General features: G+C 31.5%; 2 protein-coding genes across 3 annotated transcripts; both read right to left on the reverse strand.

The window, feature by feature from the left end:
• Positions 1–4,994: 4,994 nt before the first annotated feature.
• LOC125060914 lies at positions 4,995–7,354 on the reverse strand. Its single transcript, XM_047666030.1, has 3 exons — positions 7,236–7,354; positions 5,942–6,202; positions 4,995–5,476 (listed from the first exon to the last, which is right to left on the reverse strand). The coding sequence occupies exons 1-3, from the start codon at positions 7,306–7,308 to the stop codon at positions 5,250–5,252; spliced, it is 561 nt and encodes a 186-aa protein (XP_047521986.1). The 5' UTR covers positions 7,309–7,354; the 3' UTR covers positions 4,995–5,249.
• A 1,620-nt stretch (positions 7,355–8,974) lies between these two features.
• On the reverse strand, positions 8,975–13,563 carry LOC125060769 (flocculation protein FLO11-like). Of its 2 annotated transcripts, none has more exons than XM_047665823.1 (5): positions 13,428–13,563; positions 11,207–11,496; positions 10,154–11,158; positions 9,974–10,082; positions 8,975–9,207 (listed from the first exon to the last, which is right to left on the reverse strand). In XM_047665823.1, exons 1-5 carry the CDS (start codon positions 13,462–13,464, stop codon positions 9,014–9,016), a joined length of 1,635 nt encoding a protein of 544 aa, XP_047521779.1. In that variant the 5' UTR covers positions 13,465–13,563; the 3' UTR covers positions 8,975–9,013. The 2 variants fall into 2 exon arrangements, with proteins under 2 accessions (XP_047521779.1, XP_047521778.1); XM_047665822.1 differs by lacking the exon at positions 13,428–13,563 and adding an exon at positions 11,779–11,932.
• Between the last annotated feature and the right edge of the window lie 1,916 nt (positions 13,564–15,479).

Raw genomic sequence — 15,479 nt, forward strand, 5'->3', positions numbered from 1 at the left:
GTCTAAGGCAAGCAGGTTTCCTAACGATGTTTTACTTCACTGTTCGAGCGAAGTCCAGGGATCGAACCTATGACCTCAGGGATGAGAGTCGCACGCTGAGGCCACTAAGCCAACACTGCTCTTAAAATATTATTTAGTCATTTTAATATTCTTAAACGAGATTTTTTTTTAGATAAATGCGAGCTTAATCAGAAAATTACGTTTCATTTTGCCTATAATAACTTCCGGTTCTGCAACTTCATTGTAATTATAATTTAAATTCAGCAATTAGATTACTTCTTACGTTATTCGCGTGACTTACCAATAATACGTGTAAAAATCTAAATGTTTTCCTATTATTAATACATATCTTCATGAGACATACATACAAAATGTGTAAATTTGTGGGGTCTTTGATTAAACCATGTGTAAACTTCGTTGATGGCGGCATTCTTGAAACGTAACGTAAACAAAAGGGTCGAAGTGAATCAGGGTTGTCACCCTTCAAGGGGTGCCAGTGTAATGACTGTTTTGTGTTTCAGGGAGTTTTTAAATAGCAATTTACGAAACTTGAATATTTCATCATGAATCTCTGGTGTGTGTTCCTTAAACGACGACTCATTGGTCTAGTGGTTAGTACCCCTGACTGCGAATCCATGGGTCCCGGGTTCGATCCCCGGCTGAGGCGAACATCGATGTAATGAGCATTTGGTGTTGTTCTTAGGTCTTGGGTGTTTAAATATGTATTTATATGTATATCTATCTATAATATGTATGTATATCCGTTGCCTAGTACCCATAACACAAGCTTCACCAGCTTAGCATGGGACTAGGTCAATTGGTGTGAATTGTCTTTAAAAAAAAAACATTTATATAATTTTCTAAAATTTAAATGTTTTGTAACCTAACCAATATAATACTATTAAAGTGCTGTCTTTATTACTCTCATGTTATTCACAAATAAATAGCGAGAAAAATTATTCAAGAATATAAATTAGAACTGTTTATTAATATAGCAAAAAAGAAAGGGTAACATAATTGAATACGTATTCTTTGTAAAAAAATTCGGGTCAACTGAACAGAACACTTGTTCTTATAGAAAACACTATTGTTGCCAATGTTTGTGAATAATTATTGTCACGATAAGACAATTACTACATGTGCATTTTTATTTTGTAAATATTCTTTAGCTTTTTCTAGTTAATTTCTTTCTTCATTGGATATCCATTCTTGTTGAATCAGGATCAAAGAGAACAAATTATTTATAAATAATAATTTAGACAGGAAATTAGCAGATATCTGAAAGTCGTGGACATATCTGATCGTATTAAACAGTTACTACATCCATCCAAAATCGAGGCAGATCGAAACATAATTGTAGTATAAAAAGCTATACTTTCTCATTTCAAGACATACTATGCATACTGACATAGTTTTTTCTATGTCAGATTCGAGTTCGACACAAGTAGGTACATAAAAGTGAAAGCGTTCACGCAATATGTCGTAATCAACAAGTCCCTCTCCAGTTCAACGTACTTATATATACTACTTATTGGTTTATTATACAATTATCTATGCCCTTTTATATTTCATAATTCTCCGAAGGCCGTTAACTATCAAATTAAGGACAAGTATTATTTAATGATTGGTATGAGTCAAGTGTAATGATTTAATTGTTAAAATCTGTGGCGATTATTAATGTGACGCAGCGTACTAAATTGTTTAAATATAAGAGTTTTAAATTAAGAATAGAGAATGTCCAAAATTGAAAGTACGTAACCTTCATTGTGTTGGAAGCATAGACTAGAGATTTTTATATTCAAAACGAATATCTGTAAATTGTAATCAGGATCATTGCAATCTGTGACTGAGTGCACGTGCATTAACATAATTGAAAACATTTGTCTTGATAAGGATAAATTGATAAATCGCGTGTAGGTTATGGTAATATAATCCCACAGATTTTATGTCAGGAAAATTATCATAGATTGAGCCTCAACGACTATGTAATCTGTAAATATATACTAGATGTAGGTAATCGTTTCAACTAACATAATCTTAGCGTATAGGATAAATTATTTTTTATTAAAGAATGACAGCAGACATAGATATATTTCCAACATCCATATCGTGATTTTATATGCTTTTAGTAGATCGCATTAAAATTTCTATCATTTACTATTAATATCGGTTATGATTGCACGATAGCTATTAATAAAATGGTCAAACAATAATACCTACTGTTAAACTTGGATATAAAGTGCCAAAAACCGTGGATTAGAAAAAGGAAGCGAGTATAGTGTTGTTTTGCACGTTTCTAAACAAGTTGTACCGGTTTAAAAATGCGTTTGCATTTAATTAAGCCGTGCACAAGCCTACTTGACCAATCGGACCGTAAAAATTTACTAACGACGTAAATAAGTTCCATTTTGCGGTAAAAAATTGTATTGTTTACTTTTACAAAGCTATTTCAATTTAATATTCTATTGCCAGTTTTGTTACGCCAAAAGTACCTACAACTACACATAACAATTGAATCAACAGGCTTGTAAAATAAATGCTTAACACGAAAAATATTAAAAACACTTACTGTCTTTGAAGAATAAAGCGAATAACAACACGGGCACAAATACTGCAACTTTTGCCATTATGATTATTTTAAAATTGCACAAAATATACACGGTCACACGTTGTTATTAAAGACACAACGTTCGTCCGAACTCGATCGTAGTCAGCGGAATACAGAATACAATCGCTTATTCGCTTGTGTTCGACCTCGGACCGTTCGCTACTCGCCTTATTAAATGACAAGAAAATATTTTTAATCTGTGGGCAACTGACAGTACTAGCGCGGGAAAGCATTTATTGCAACTAGATTTGCACATATATATACCACATCCTTTTATTGTTTATGATAAGAAAAGATTTTAACCTGTGGCAACCATACGTCAAAAAACAAAATATGTTTTGGCGGGAAAGCGTATTTCGCTTTATTTTAATGCTTACTTATTCTTGATAATAAAATGTTTGAATTCTTTAAATTTTTAAAAGTTGTTAAGACATTTGTATGGTATCAGTAAATTCTTAATACATTAAAGCCTACTTTATAGATAGTTAATAGAAGAATACAAAGAACTGCACAATCAGCTACGTCATGTTAGCATACAACAAAACGTAAGTAGTAATAATATTTGAATAATTAATTTTATTGGTTGGAAATACTGTAAGAGTTTGCATCATAAAAATATAGAATTTGAAATTAGAATATTTAAAAAAACGAGCTTTGTGACCAACTTTTCTGCCTAAAATTAAAATACCATAAACTTGTTTCTTTGCACATGTACCAAAAGTCTTAAATGTCGACTTAGCGGTTTAGCGTTTTACGCTATATACACTCCGTAGGATAAAGATAGTAAAATATCGAGACTCCCTCAGGTCATTGGCCTTAATTAAATTATGCGCAACATTGCGTGTTGCCAACGTTCCATTTTTATGGATTTTATCACCCAAATCCTTAGCCTAATTTTGACCGAAAATGTTTCCGAGATTTCCTGGTTGGAAGACGTATAGCATTACCGCATTCTTTGAGGTCATTTCTGATCTCCCATGTTGAAATAAAATTAAAATCCCCCGGATTTCTTTAAATATTTACTCTTGCATTTTTTCCTGCTGCAATTATGTCGTTATATTTATATGTTAAGGTTGCCGAAGATGTTTCGTAGTTCTTTTTGATTCTCTATACAATCAATTATTAAATTGTTTCGTCTTCTAGTTGATTTTATCAATTTCATTAATGTAATTTTTACTAGCGTCACCTGTCTAGAATAAAGATTCTCGAAGCCTTCTAAACGTTGCATTAATACCAATTCATCAATATTGAATTGCGACGGCTAAGTGGAGAGAAATACATACATTCCTTATGATATGAAGTAAGATTCGGCTTAAGACAAACCATGCTTTGTTTTTGTAAGACATGTGTGTAAGCTAAAGTACACGTGTTTCTATATTACAGTTAACTAAAATTAACGTAACGGATGTTTAAAGTTGAGGTATCATTACAAATTTAATAATATTGAAATTATTTTCATAAGTGAATGTGTCGAAATACAGATTATCAATCTTAAACAATTCTTAATTCAAAATTTTATGAAGAAGTTTTGAGCCTTTACTTTATCTGTGGTGCAATGCAATATTTTTTATTGGGAATAATGTTAAAATTATTTTGTAAACTGTTTATTGTAGTATTCCGTGTGCATGTTCTTGTATGATATAGCTACGTATATAAGATTATCTAGTTGATAAAAGGGCCTGGGACTAGTGCTAGACAGGCTTACTTCTAATTACTTTTCGATATTTGTTTTAAAATAAGTGTTGTTTGATGATTTGCTATTTTTATAGAGAGTTTTTTACGCCGGCTTTTTCTCTCGGCTTACACCCTCTGACTTCTTTGCCGATGAGTAGGGATGCCTACAAATTCAAATTTAATGACGTGGAATAAGTGATACATGTATCTTAATTTTTTTATTTTATATGTTTTAGTTAAAGACTGACTCATTAATCAAGGTAGTCTTTAGCAATGACTAAGATGCTTTTGGTCTATTTGATTTCTGTTTGAATTAATTGTAAGACTACTGTAATATTAATAAAAACGCCAGTGTATTAATGATGAGGCATCCGTTTAGAGGTGTTATTACAATTGTGCGGATTAAAGAAAATATTTATATAATTTCTTTTCTTGGTTTGTCAGCGAGTAAGGGATATTCCTGTTACAAGGGTTTAAGCAGTCAATGAAATGCAAACTTTTTGGTTCAGATATTTAAAAAAATACGCTAGTCCAATTCACAAGAATTTAAAGTAAGAATGAAAGAAAGAAAGTCTTGCTAACAGTCCACGTGCAGGATCAGGTGAGAAAGAGTCCGATATATGAAGATACAATGAGCACTAGTAATGTGAATATATGAAATCTGATATTGTGTGGATGTAATTCACATTGATTGTTTAAAATAAGAACGTAGTTGTAGGAAAACGTTTTACTAACATTGAGACATTACCAGGCTCTTAAATAATAATTACTCAATACTAACATTTGTTCGAAGCTTTGTCTTCGTCGCTTATAAAGGCTACATTTACAATGATTAGAGACATAAAAGTTCTATACAATATTATTTATATCCAATATTGTGGTCTTATTAGTAAGTCAATGTAGATTGATATTGTTTTGTTATAGTTCAGACATCTTTTTTGCCTCTAATTAAAGCCTTGTTGGTCGTTTAGGATAAAGTAGCCTTAGAAATAAATGGGGTTACTATAAGCGTGATGAACGCCATAGTATAGTCTGCAAATGAGGCTGCTCCGTTTCGGTTACATCTATCTCCCTCACACTCATTGCAAGAGAGAAGGGTGACCATGTCACCGAAGCTTTCGTGAGCCCTTCTTATGTCGTCACAGGAGCCTCGTTCAGATGCACAGCCTCGGATGTACCAGGGTCTTTGCATATCTGAATAAAAGAAAGATAATTAAGTAATTGATAAAGTAAGCAATGAAATAACAAGGTAGGAAATAAAAAAAATGCTATAGATACAAAAGCACGAAAAGATGAACGTGAAATATCTTCTATTATTTTCGGGTTACAATACGAAATGCTCTAATAGAGTGTTTTACCCAAACGCGGCAAAGGAAAGGTAGGTTTGCCAGGTCTATATTTTATCAACGAAAGATTCTCGTCTTGATGGTGAATCGGTAGATGCTTTTTCTCGATGCTCCATATAACATATACCTACCTGATTTTAAATGGTACCGCCCATGGATATTCACAATGCCTGAAGGCTCGCCTTGCCTTTAAAGAATTGGTACGCTCTTTTCTTGGAGGACCCTAAGTCGTGTTGGGTTGGAAATACTACAGGAATTAATTTTAACTCGTCCATATTAAAAGACTTAGTGTACGTTTTTCTATATAACTTACGTTTGTATTGTTCCGCGTATGTCACACATTTTCCATTTTTGCTTGGATCCAGACTGTAAGGGCATAGCTTTGATGGAGTGTCCTCGTTAACATTTGGACAATCGGTGCACACAACGCATTCTACTGGCAACGCCTTTTGCAACAGCCGTGGTCTCTGTGGGAGTCCAGAAATATCTTGCGAATAAAGAATTCGTCTATCAGCTACGTCTGCATCTTTATTGTCCTTGTGTTCTTTGGATGGCTCTGATTTTTCCGAGGCGGCTGTAATAAGAGCCCTGAGTTAAGTAGTATATTATATAATATACTGATAAAAATTATGAAAAAGAAATTCGAAACAAATTTAAAAAGTTTGGTTCCTGTGGCAGTGTACCTTAACGCTGGCAGCATTTCCTCGCTGTATTGCGATACAATTATTATTTTCTTTTTAATAATGTTTATTATTACTTTGTAGGTTAAGAAAATGGTAAATACTGTAAACTTGATAGTAAATAAAAACTTTTAATAATATATTTTTAGGTTAGTTACCTATTGTTTTTGCTTAAGAAAATTGTTAATAATAAAGTCCAGGAATGTAAAAGTATTAATTTCAGAAGGTTTAAAAGAGTGTTTCCCAGCGTGAGGCCCATGCCGCACAAGGGACATTTTTTATTGTTAAGAAAATTTATTTTGAATTTGAATTTCACTTTTTCATAATATGATTTGAAAATTTACTTGCTCTGTTTCTTTAACAATTTCCTAGTAATTTCTTCCTAAAACTTTGAAGTTTCTTTAGTGAACAATTCAATTTTGTATTATTAAAAATTATTAAGTATGTGACACAAAAGGGGAAATAAGAATTTTTGAAATGCTAAGGCGCATGGCACAAACAACGTTGGGAAACTCTGGTTTAAATTTTACTTACACATATTTAGTTAAAACGTGCTAAGTTAACCTGTTCAGGCTGTATATTAAATGTAAAGGTAATTGTCGGTAACATTATTTTTAGATAAAAACAGTATAATTATTGCAAGTATGTATTTAGTCAAACTGCTTCAGGTCTCTTAGAGCTTCAAGCGAGAATTTCTGATTACAAATGAGAGTGCAAAATAATAATCAATAAAATAAAAAAGCCTTTTTATTCAATGAACAAAAAAAATCAGTGGCGCTACAACCTCTTAAGGTCTGGCCTCAGATTTCTGAATCTGTTTCATGATAACGTTTAAATCTAATGCAAAAGAACAAAGTAAACTTTTTAAGAAAATAAATGACACTATTTTTTAATAATATGCGATTAATAGTAAATAATAGAACTTACCGGATGTAGATTCCGAGCATATCGAATATCCAAAAGCGCACGCAAGCAGTAAGAAAGTGGTGATCTTAGCCATTTTGATATCTTAATGGACTTCAACATTGATTATATAATGTCTAAACAATGTTATCGTTAAATTCGTTACGCTTAAGAGCCTGAAGATACGCTTTTGAAAATTGATTGTTATTCATACGTATTCCATGAGACCATAATAACAATTATGAGGTCGCTTATTAGCGTGGCTTTGCGCTTCTCTTTTTGTTAATGCATTTTTGTATCCTCAAATCTGATGATCTGATTTAGAAGAACCGCTTCTAAAACTACAACGGTCCAATTACCGCTTTACAGACAGTCGCGGATTTCGTATTTTTGCTTTTAATTTTATTTTCCTTTATAATATTGTAGAATAAGTGTATTTCCTACAAACCTTGATTTTGTTTCCTTTGGAATAGAGACTCTTGGGCCGTGAAGTTCATGTGCACAGGCGCTAATTAAAGATTTTGTTATTGTTTTTATTATTGCGTTTCATCCGTATTTAACATGTAACATGTGCCTAAAAAAGTTGCACTTCAATTATATTAGCGTCACGAAGATGTGCAGCGTTTTTTTCAAAGAAAAGGGAGAGAGCCATTGAGAGAGAGTGAGAAGGGCGAATTTATAGAAATTCTATTTTTAAAATCAAAATTTTGTAAAGAGAATTTATGAAATATGTATTAGTATTTTATATTTTATGCAAAATAATTTATTGAAATCTCCAATGACGAATTGACATTAAAATGCCACCTATTTTTATTATCGAAGAAATAAATGTATTTTGTATTAATTTTCGACACTAAATATTTTAATGACAATTAAATTTATTATATTCCTAAAATATCTTCCTTTCCGCTAAGTCTCGGAAATCTAAAGTTTTAGATTAGTATAAATATGACCAAGACCTTAAAATTAGTTTGCCAAAGAAGTTTCACTTCTGTACTTTGAACTCACGGACTTTTTTTAAAAATTAAATTCACTTTGGAAAGTCAAAAGCTTAGAAAAACCTTAGTCAACATTAGTTGGCAGTTTTTCTACATATTATTAATTGTTATTGTTATACATATTAGGTTTATATATATATTATATATATTAGGTTTATTAATGTTAGGTAAATTAATTGAGTCTATGTTACTGTGAGATAATTATAATTAATTTTAACAAAGTTACATCATTATTGACTGAAATTAAAATTAAAATTGAATTGAATCTATACGTATTTTATGGTATCAAAGTTTTAGTTTTTTTTAGTTAATTATTATTATTATTATTTTGTTTTTTTATGTGTTGCTTGTTTTATTATTTCCCTTGCTAGATTGCTTATGTTCTACTATAATTGACGTGTATGTGTGTCATATTTTCTTGTATAATTTTATGCATACACGTTGTTTTAGAACTTATAATTAAATAAATAAAAAAAAATGAAATTAATTATTGTGTACATACTTGCACGTGTTAAAATATAATGAAAGTTGGTAAAATAAATAAGTTTATTTACATTTATAAACTAAGACGGTACCACATTTTTCGTGGTATTAATATAATACTGTTATTTCAATGTTCGTGACGCCATGAGTGTGACGAGCTGTAAAATATCCGCAGGAAAACCTTAATACATGAAATACAAATATATATACAAAATTCTATGTAAATAATAAACTTTAAACGGACTCTTAAAAAAACCTATGTATTTTTCGTTCAGAGCTCAACGTTCATGGCGCCTACGGTAAAAATCACTTGCTGAAAACTTAGAGAACAATCAAAATCATTGCTATTACAATAAAAGCAGAGACGATAGAAGTTGATGCTGAATTACAAAGATTAGTGTTACAGACAAAACATTTGCTATTATTAATCTTAACTCTTCCATCCAACACCGAGTTGCAATTCTCTTCTTCTTTTCCGAATGAACAGCCACGCACCACTATTGTTTTATTGTGTTCTGAAAAGACAAATGACTGTTGTAACTTGTAATGAATGGGTAATGTTGTATCGTTGATACTTTTCCCACCTTCTACCCGACTAAAGGTCCCGAGCCCATTTGGGCTAACGTAATAAACGTACGTTTATTAAGATTAATTCAATGTTTTGTCCCGTTTATTCATTGGAGAAGTGACACAAATTTAAAAAGGAAAAAAAACTATATGTTTCATGTGAGTAAAGTCCCTTTACCATTTATAAGCAACTTCTTTCCCTCTTATTCATAAAATGCCTATAAATCTAGTAATGTTCCTTTACAACATGAATCAATTATTGTTTTGCTGGATTTGCTATCTTTGCTACGAGGTTATATCATGCCTACATAGGGAAATGTTTTCAAAATATATGGAATGGGCACATAATATTTTCATAGCTCTTAGCTATTATATAATCTTTCTTTACATCTACTCAGGTATTCAAAAATATACTTTTTATTTGCCGATAGCTATGGCAACAATGTATGCTTTAATAGATATTTACTGCGCGTAAATTTAAAATTTTTAAATATGTTTTTAGCAGAGCCGAAAGTAATAAATCCTATTTTTTTTTGTATATTTACTGCTAGGCAATTGCTACTTGTTAAATTTAAAAGAGTTAGTGTACTACTTTGTCTTAATAATGCACTACCCTTAGGTAGGTAATCCACCTAATTTAATTCTATGTTTAGTAAACATAGTATACTATATAAAATTATAAATAGAAATTCAAAAAGACTATTGATAATAAACCTTGATAAGCAGTAACAATACAGCGGGGCTTAGGTTTCGCATCTTGCTTCGCTTGAGCAGCCCTTATAAACCTGTACCTCGAACCGTACTTCTTAGTATCATCGATCATCTAAAAAATAAAAAGTAAAATAATTAAATATGATATAAAAAGAAAAAGACAAATTCTCTGAGCCAACATACCATAACATTTGGTTCGTTATCTATTAAATTTGTAACCATTGTAGATCCTAATTCAGCATTCGTAGTAGATTCTGTAGCGGCTTGCGATGAGGGTTTGGTGGTAGTTGGTAATATAGAAGTTTCTGGTCCTCCGGTTTCTAACGATCTTTCTGTACCCATGTAAGTAGTACTCGAAGCGTCTGTCGTTGAAGGTAAGCTCACAGACGTAGTCATAGATTTGTCTGTAGTAGGTCCTAAAGCTACAGTACTGAAAGTAGAAGGGATAATGGTTGAAGTCTCCTTACTTCCTCCCGAAGTAGTCACAGTGGGTTCTGTAGTGGAAATACTACTTTCTGCAGCAGTGCTAGTTATAACAGGCGTTACACTACTTTCTAGACCTTCTGTTTGTGTAGTTTTGGTATTGCTACCTACGGTAGTCGTTTTCGATGTAGTCACACTGGGTTCTGTAGTTGTAATAAAAAATTCAGCTTCTGAAAGAGTGCTAGTAATTACAGGTGTAACAGTACTTTCTAGACCTTCTGTTTGTGTAGTTTTGGTAGTGCTACCTAAGGTAGTCGTTTTCGATGTAGTCACACTGGGTTCTGTAGTTGTAATAAAAATTTCAGCTTCTGAAAGAGTGCTAGTAATTACAGGTGTAACAGTACTTTCTAAACCTTCTGTTTGTGTAGTTTTGGTAGTGCTACCTACGGTAGTCGTTTTCGATGTAGTCACACTAGGTTCTGTAGTTGTAATAAAAATTTCAGCTTCTGAAAGAGTGCTAGTAATTACAGGTTTAACAGTACTTTCTAGACCTTCTGTTTGTGTAGTTTTGGTATTGATACCTAAGGTAGTCGTATCCAAAGCTCCTATCGTTGACGAAAGTGTTGAGATAGTTGGGGAAACTTCCGTTGTAGAAATTTCTGTAGTGGTTTCAGTTATTGTAGGTATTAATGTAGATTCTGTACTGACATATTTATTACTGGTTGTTTCAGTAGATACTGGGATACTAGAAGTTTCTATTGGCGGAGAGAATTTTGTCGTTATCTCAAAGGCAGGGTCTGCCTTCGTGAAAGGGTTCGTGGTCTTCGGTTTAAGGTTTGCAGCATTTTCAGTGGTTAATGCTGTTATATGAGTTGTGGTTTCTGGTATTTCATTGAATGCGGTTTCTTCGGTCGTAGAAGGATCCGTTGTCTCTGTTGGCTGTGTAGTCTCATCGTTATTTCCATTGTCTGTCGTGTATGTTTCTCCTATATTAGTTGTTGATTCGTCAGGTGTAACAGTTGTTAGTAGAATGTCTTCACAAGTCGTTGCCGTACCCTCATAATTAAACTCACAGTCGGTGCATACATAACATTGCAAATCCGCTGAAATACAAAAAATCATTATTTATATAAAGTTTTTAACAAATTTACAATATATGACAGTAATTTATCATAATCCGCAAGCGTCCTGCGTTTGTTTACTAATTAGTTTTTTAATAGGCATTAAGGTAGCCTTCAGTGTCTTTCCAACCGAAACATTGACCCTAGGAAATTTGGTTTATACACTTTATGCATTAAACGGCGGAACTAACCGAGATTTCTATTAAACCACTTAACAAATTTTGTCACATACACATTAAAAAATAAACTCCAAACGATACTCACAGTCACAACTAACACTTATAAGACAGTAAGTGAAAAATACAAAATAAATAAATGTTTTTGTTAATGACATTGCTCTTGCACTAACACTTTTCGATTAAAATAAAAAAAATATATCTTCCTATGACCACTCGATGCAAAGATAGATACTGTAATGATGAGAAAACTTGGTTGTCTTATATCAATCGGACACTTAGGCCTTATCAATGAAATCTAGATAGAAACGTGAACGCAGTGTAAAAAGATTATCTATGCTAAAATGATTCCAAAAATTATATTTGCTATGGCTTACCTATAGAGGAAATAAATAATTACAATGTAATAGACTTGACATAAAGGAGTGGATGTTTTGGATGGTTCGCGCTAATATTGCACCCAGATGCTTTCATATCAGCAACCTATCAAATGGAATACGTTTTTAACAAAAAAAATATTTAAATAATCAAAATTTGTTTATTATAATTTTGATTTCCTTGATATAAAAGTTTATATTCATGCAAGAGTAGACATAAAAGCGTAGCAAACAAACTGTCGCAATTTATCTTGGCCGATATTATAGTTTCTATCAATACTATAATATCGGCCAAGGCCTGTCCCATAAAGAATTTATAAAAACCTACATTCAAACATTACTCATTATCTTCCTCAAGTACTGTACTATAAAACATAACTTACTAATTAATATGGGATATTAAGATAAGATAAAATGCATAGAAATGAATAATTACCTAATACAGGGAAATAACCGCTTAGGCAAACAAATTAATATTTTCTATTTCTGTACTTTTTAGTTCGTGGCCACGTAATTTATACAGTTTTTATAGCATTCTTCCTGAGAAGATAAGTATAACTTCGAAATAATGTTAAAGTCTAGGATTGTTTTTTTTATATTTGAGTAAAACTTCTTTATATATCTTAAAAAAATATATGACTATTTATTCCATTATTTAAGTCCATTAACTAAGTCTCTAGATGATCTTTAGATCCAATTACGAGCGTGCAATAAGATATGGTCAAAGACAATTTAATTGTTTATGGTTCGACTTTTTTTTTTGAGATATTAAGGCTAGCGTTTAGAATAAACTTCAGCGGCAGTGACGTTGTGAAAATTCTGGCGAATAGGTTGAACAAATGCTTCAACAGAACATAATATTTTTAATAACTAAAATTACACTATGTAGTATCAAATGTCAGTTACACATCTAAGCAAATAAATAACTGGGTATCATGAACAAAATATAAATAGTCGTTCGGTCAACGCCTAAAATAAACCTAGGTCGTTTTTTTATTGAAGTAATTACTTACTATAATTAACTTTTTACGGCGCAGGTCAAGGTTTTAAAGTACATTTAAATAATTTATTGTACTTTAACTATTAGTCTAAAATATATTTGAGACTTTATAAAAAGTATTTTGTCATAATCAGTCTAGTTTAAGTCTAAAATATTTTTAATTAGTTTTTTAAATTCTTTGTTGTAAATTAAAATTAAAATTGTGAAACATTTATAAGGCTAAGAGTTAGTTTGTAAATTATAACATAAGATAGTCTTATTTTTGAAATGAAAACAAAACAATATCCTATAAATATTCATTCTAAATTTAAAAAAAACATAATTTGTTTATGGCTAGACAACAATAAGTAAGTTACTTACCAGTCACACTTACAGTCAGCAACAGAAAGAAAATCATTTCAACAATGTCACTTTTCACACTAATTAAATACGCATACTAAGCACGATTATTATCGTTTAATAAATAATTAATACAGTGTCTAGATGGTCTCCGTCTAAAGATTGAAATGAGGCTGATTAGTCAACCGATATTCATGGTTGGTGGTTTAACCTTAAAGCTTCATTTGGTAATTGATAAAAACTTTAATAGTTTTGTTTCCGTATAGCCTAGATGTAGTTATTAATTTCTTTTGAACTGGTGTGGAATTTTAATACTCGTGGCTGCGTAGATATACTGTGATAGTGTTAGCCTCGTTTGGGTCGTACGTTCGAATCACCTACGGTGAAGGAAAACACCAGCATTCGACTAAGAAGGCTGGTCACCTACTTGGCATAGAAAATATTATCATACATACAATACATATTATCAAGATACAGATATAGAAATCTGTACACTGGTGTTTTTATGTACTTAAGATAAAAATATGTCTTTACATGTTACTACATGTTCTACTACTACTCTGTGTGCCTCGATGTCTGTTGACATGTTTGGAATAGAGTACACCGGTGTCTTAGCACTGGTGTACTCTATCTTACTCTTACCTCCCTTTCAGGCGCTGCTCTAGTCTACCAATTTGTACAAACTTTCCATGTTCTTACATGGATAAGGCATACATAAATCAACCACAAAATCTTCATACTACTCAATCTTTTCTTGAAAATCTCAACGTTTAACCCAACATTTATTTTAACGTTTAACGTTAACTTTCCAATCTAAATTTATTTAGAAGATTAGGAAAGGCATTTGTGAATGATAACGAATTTCGTAATATTAAATTTAGACATAATTTGATCAATAACAAAAGATATAATCATCCTTTGATTAGGGTAGTCCCGTCTTTTATCTATATTACGAAACTCAAGATATTGTTTACTTTTAATCATCACGGTAGGACAACAGTCTTGACCTTGATAATAAGTGATAACTTTCCTCAACTACGCAAGAATACTTAACCGTTGTGAAATCTATTTATTTTGAATATGAGTGCATTTTCTTTGCTTAAATAATTATACGTAAGTATCTAGCGACGTTTGACTTATTATTTTAGATTGCTTAAGTATTTTTTTAAATATTATGCATTTATTAACGTAGCCAAAAGCAATAAATATAAATAAAAATGCCATGCCTAGTGCCTACCCTCGTAAAAGATAATATAAATAGCTGGTGCACACAGATGTGCTATGGCTACGTATGTGTGTGTGTATGAGATACTAAACGTGACTAATTTCTTTTAAACGTGACAATTTAGATTGTACAATAGTATATATCTATACTAATATTATAAAGAGGAAAGATTTGTATGTAAGTATGTTTGTAACGAATTCGCTCAAATCGTACTGGACCGATTTTAAAAATTCTTTCATAATTTGAATGCTACATTATCACTTACATATAGTTATTTTAATTGCATGAATAAATAAGGATTCCTACTAACACTACAATAATGGTACCCAAGGTGAAAAAAAATACCTATAAAATATTTTTCATTGCATGCGCTGCGATCAAGTATTGATGATAGAACAAAAAAAATGTTCCACAATATTAAAGAACTTAAATATCCCCAAAAAATGTTTAAAAAATAAATGTCCACCCGTGCTAAGCCATAATTTAAATATGTCTTTTTTGACTTTCATAATCGTAGATACATTGTGTTACCTATATAAAATAAAGGATTTTGATTTGATTTGTACATCATTCCTGTAGGAGGTATTTGTTTGATTTACTAAAATTTTATAAAATAAACCTCATTTAAATAAAAAAATAAAGGAGCTTGATTTATTAGCTACTTAGTGCCTTAATTAATTTACTGTTACAAGAACAGTGTTACATATATGTGCACAATCAAAAATCATCGTAAGTAAACCGGCAAGTCTCAGACCCTAAAACTGGTTACATTTCAAGGACTGCAGATTTAAAGCATACTTTTGTATAATGGAAATAGGCACAGAACACCGAAAAAAAACCCAGAAAGT

This window comes from Pieris napi, chromosome 22 (genome assembly GCF_905475465.1).
Source record: "Pieris napi chromosome 22, ilPieNapi1.2, whole genome shotgun sequence".
NCBI lineage: Eukaryota > Metazoa > Arthropoda > Insecta > Lepidoptera > Pieridae > Pieris > Pieris napi.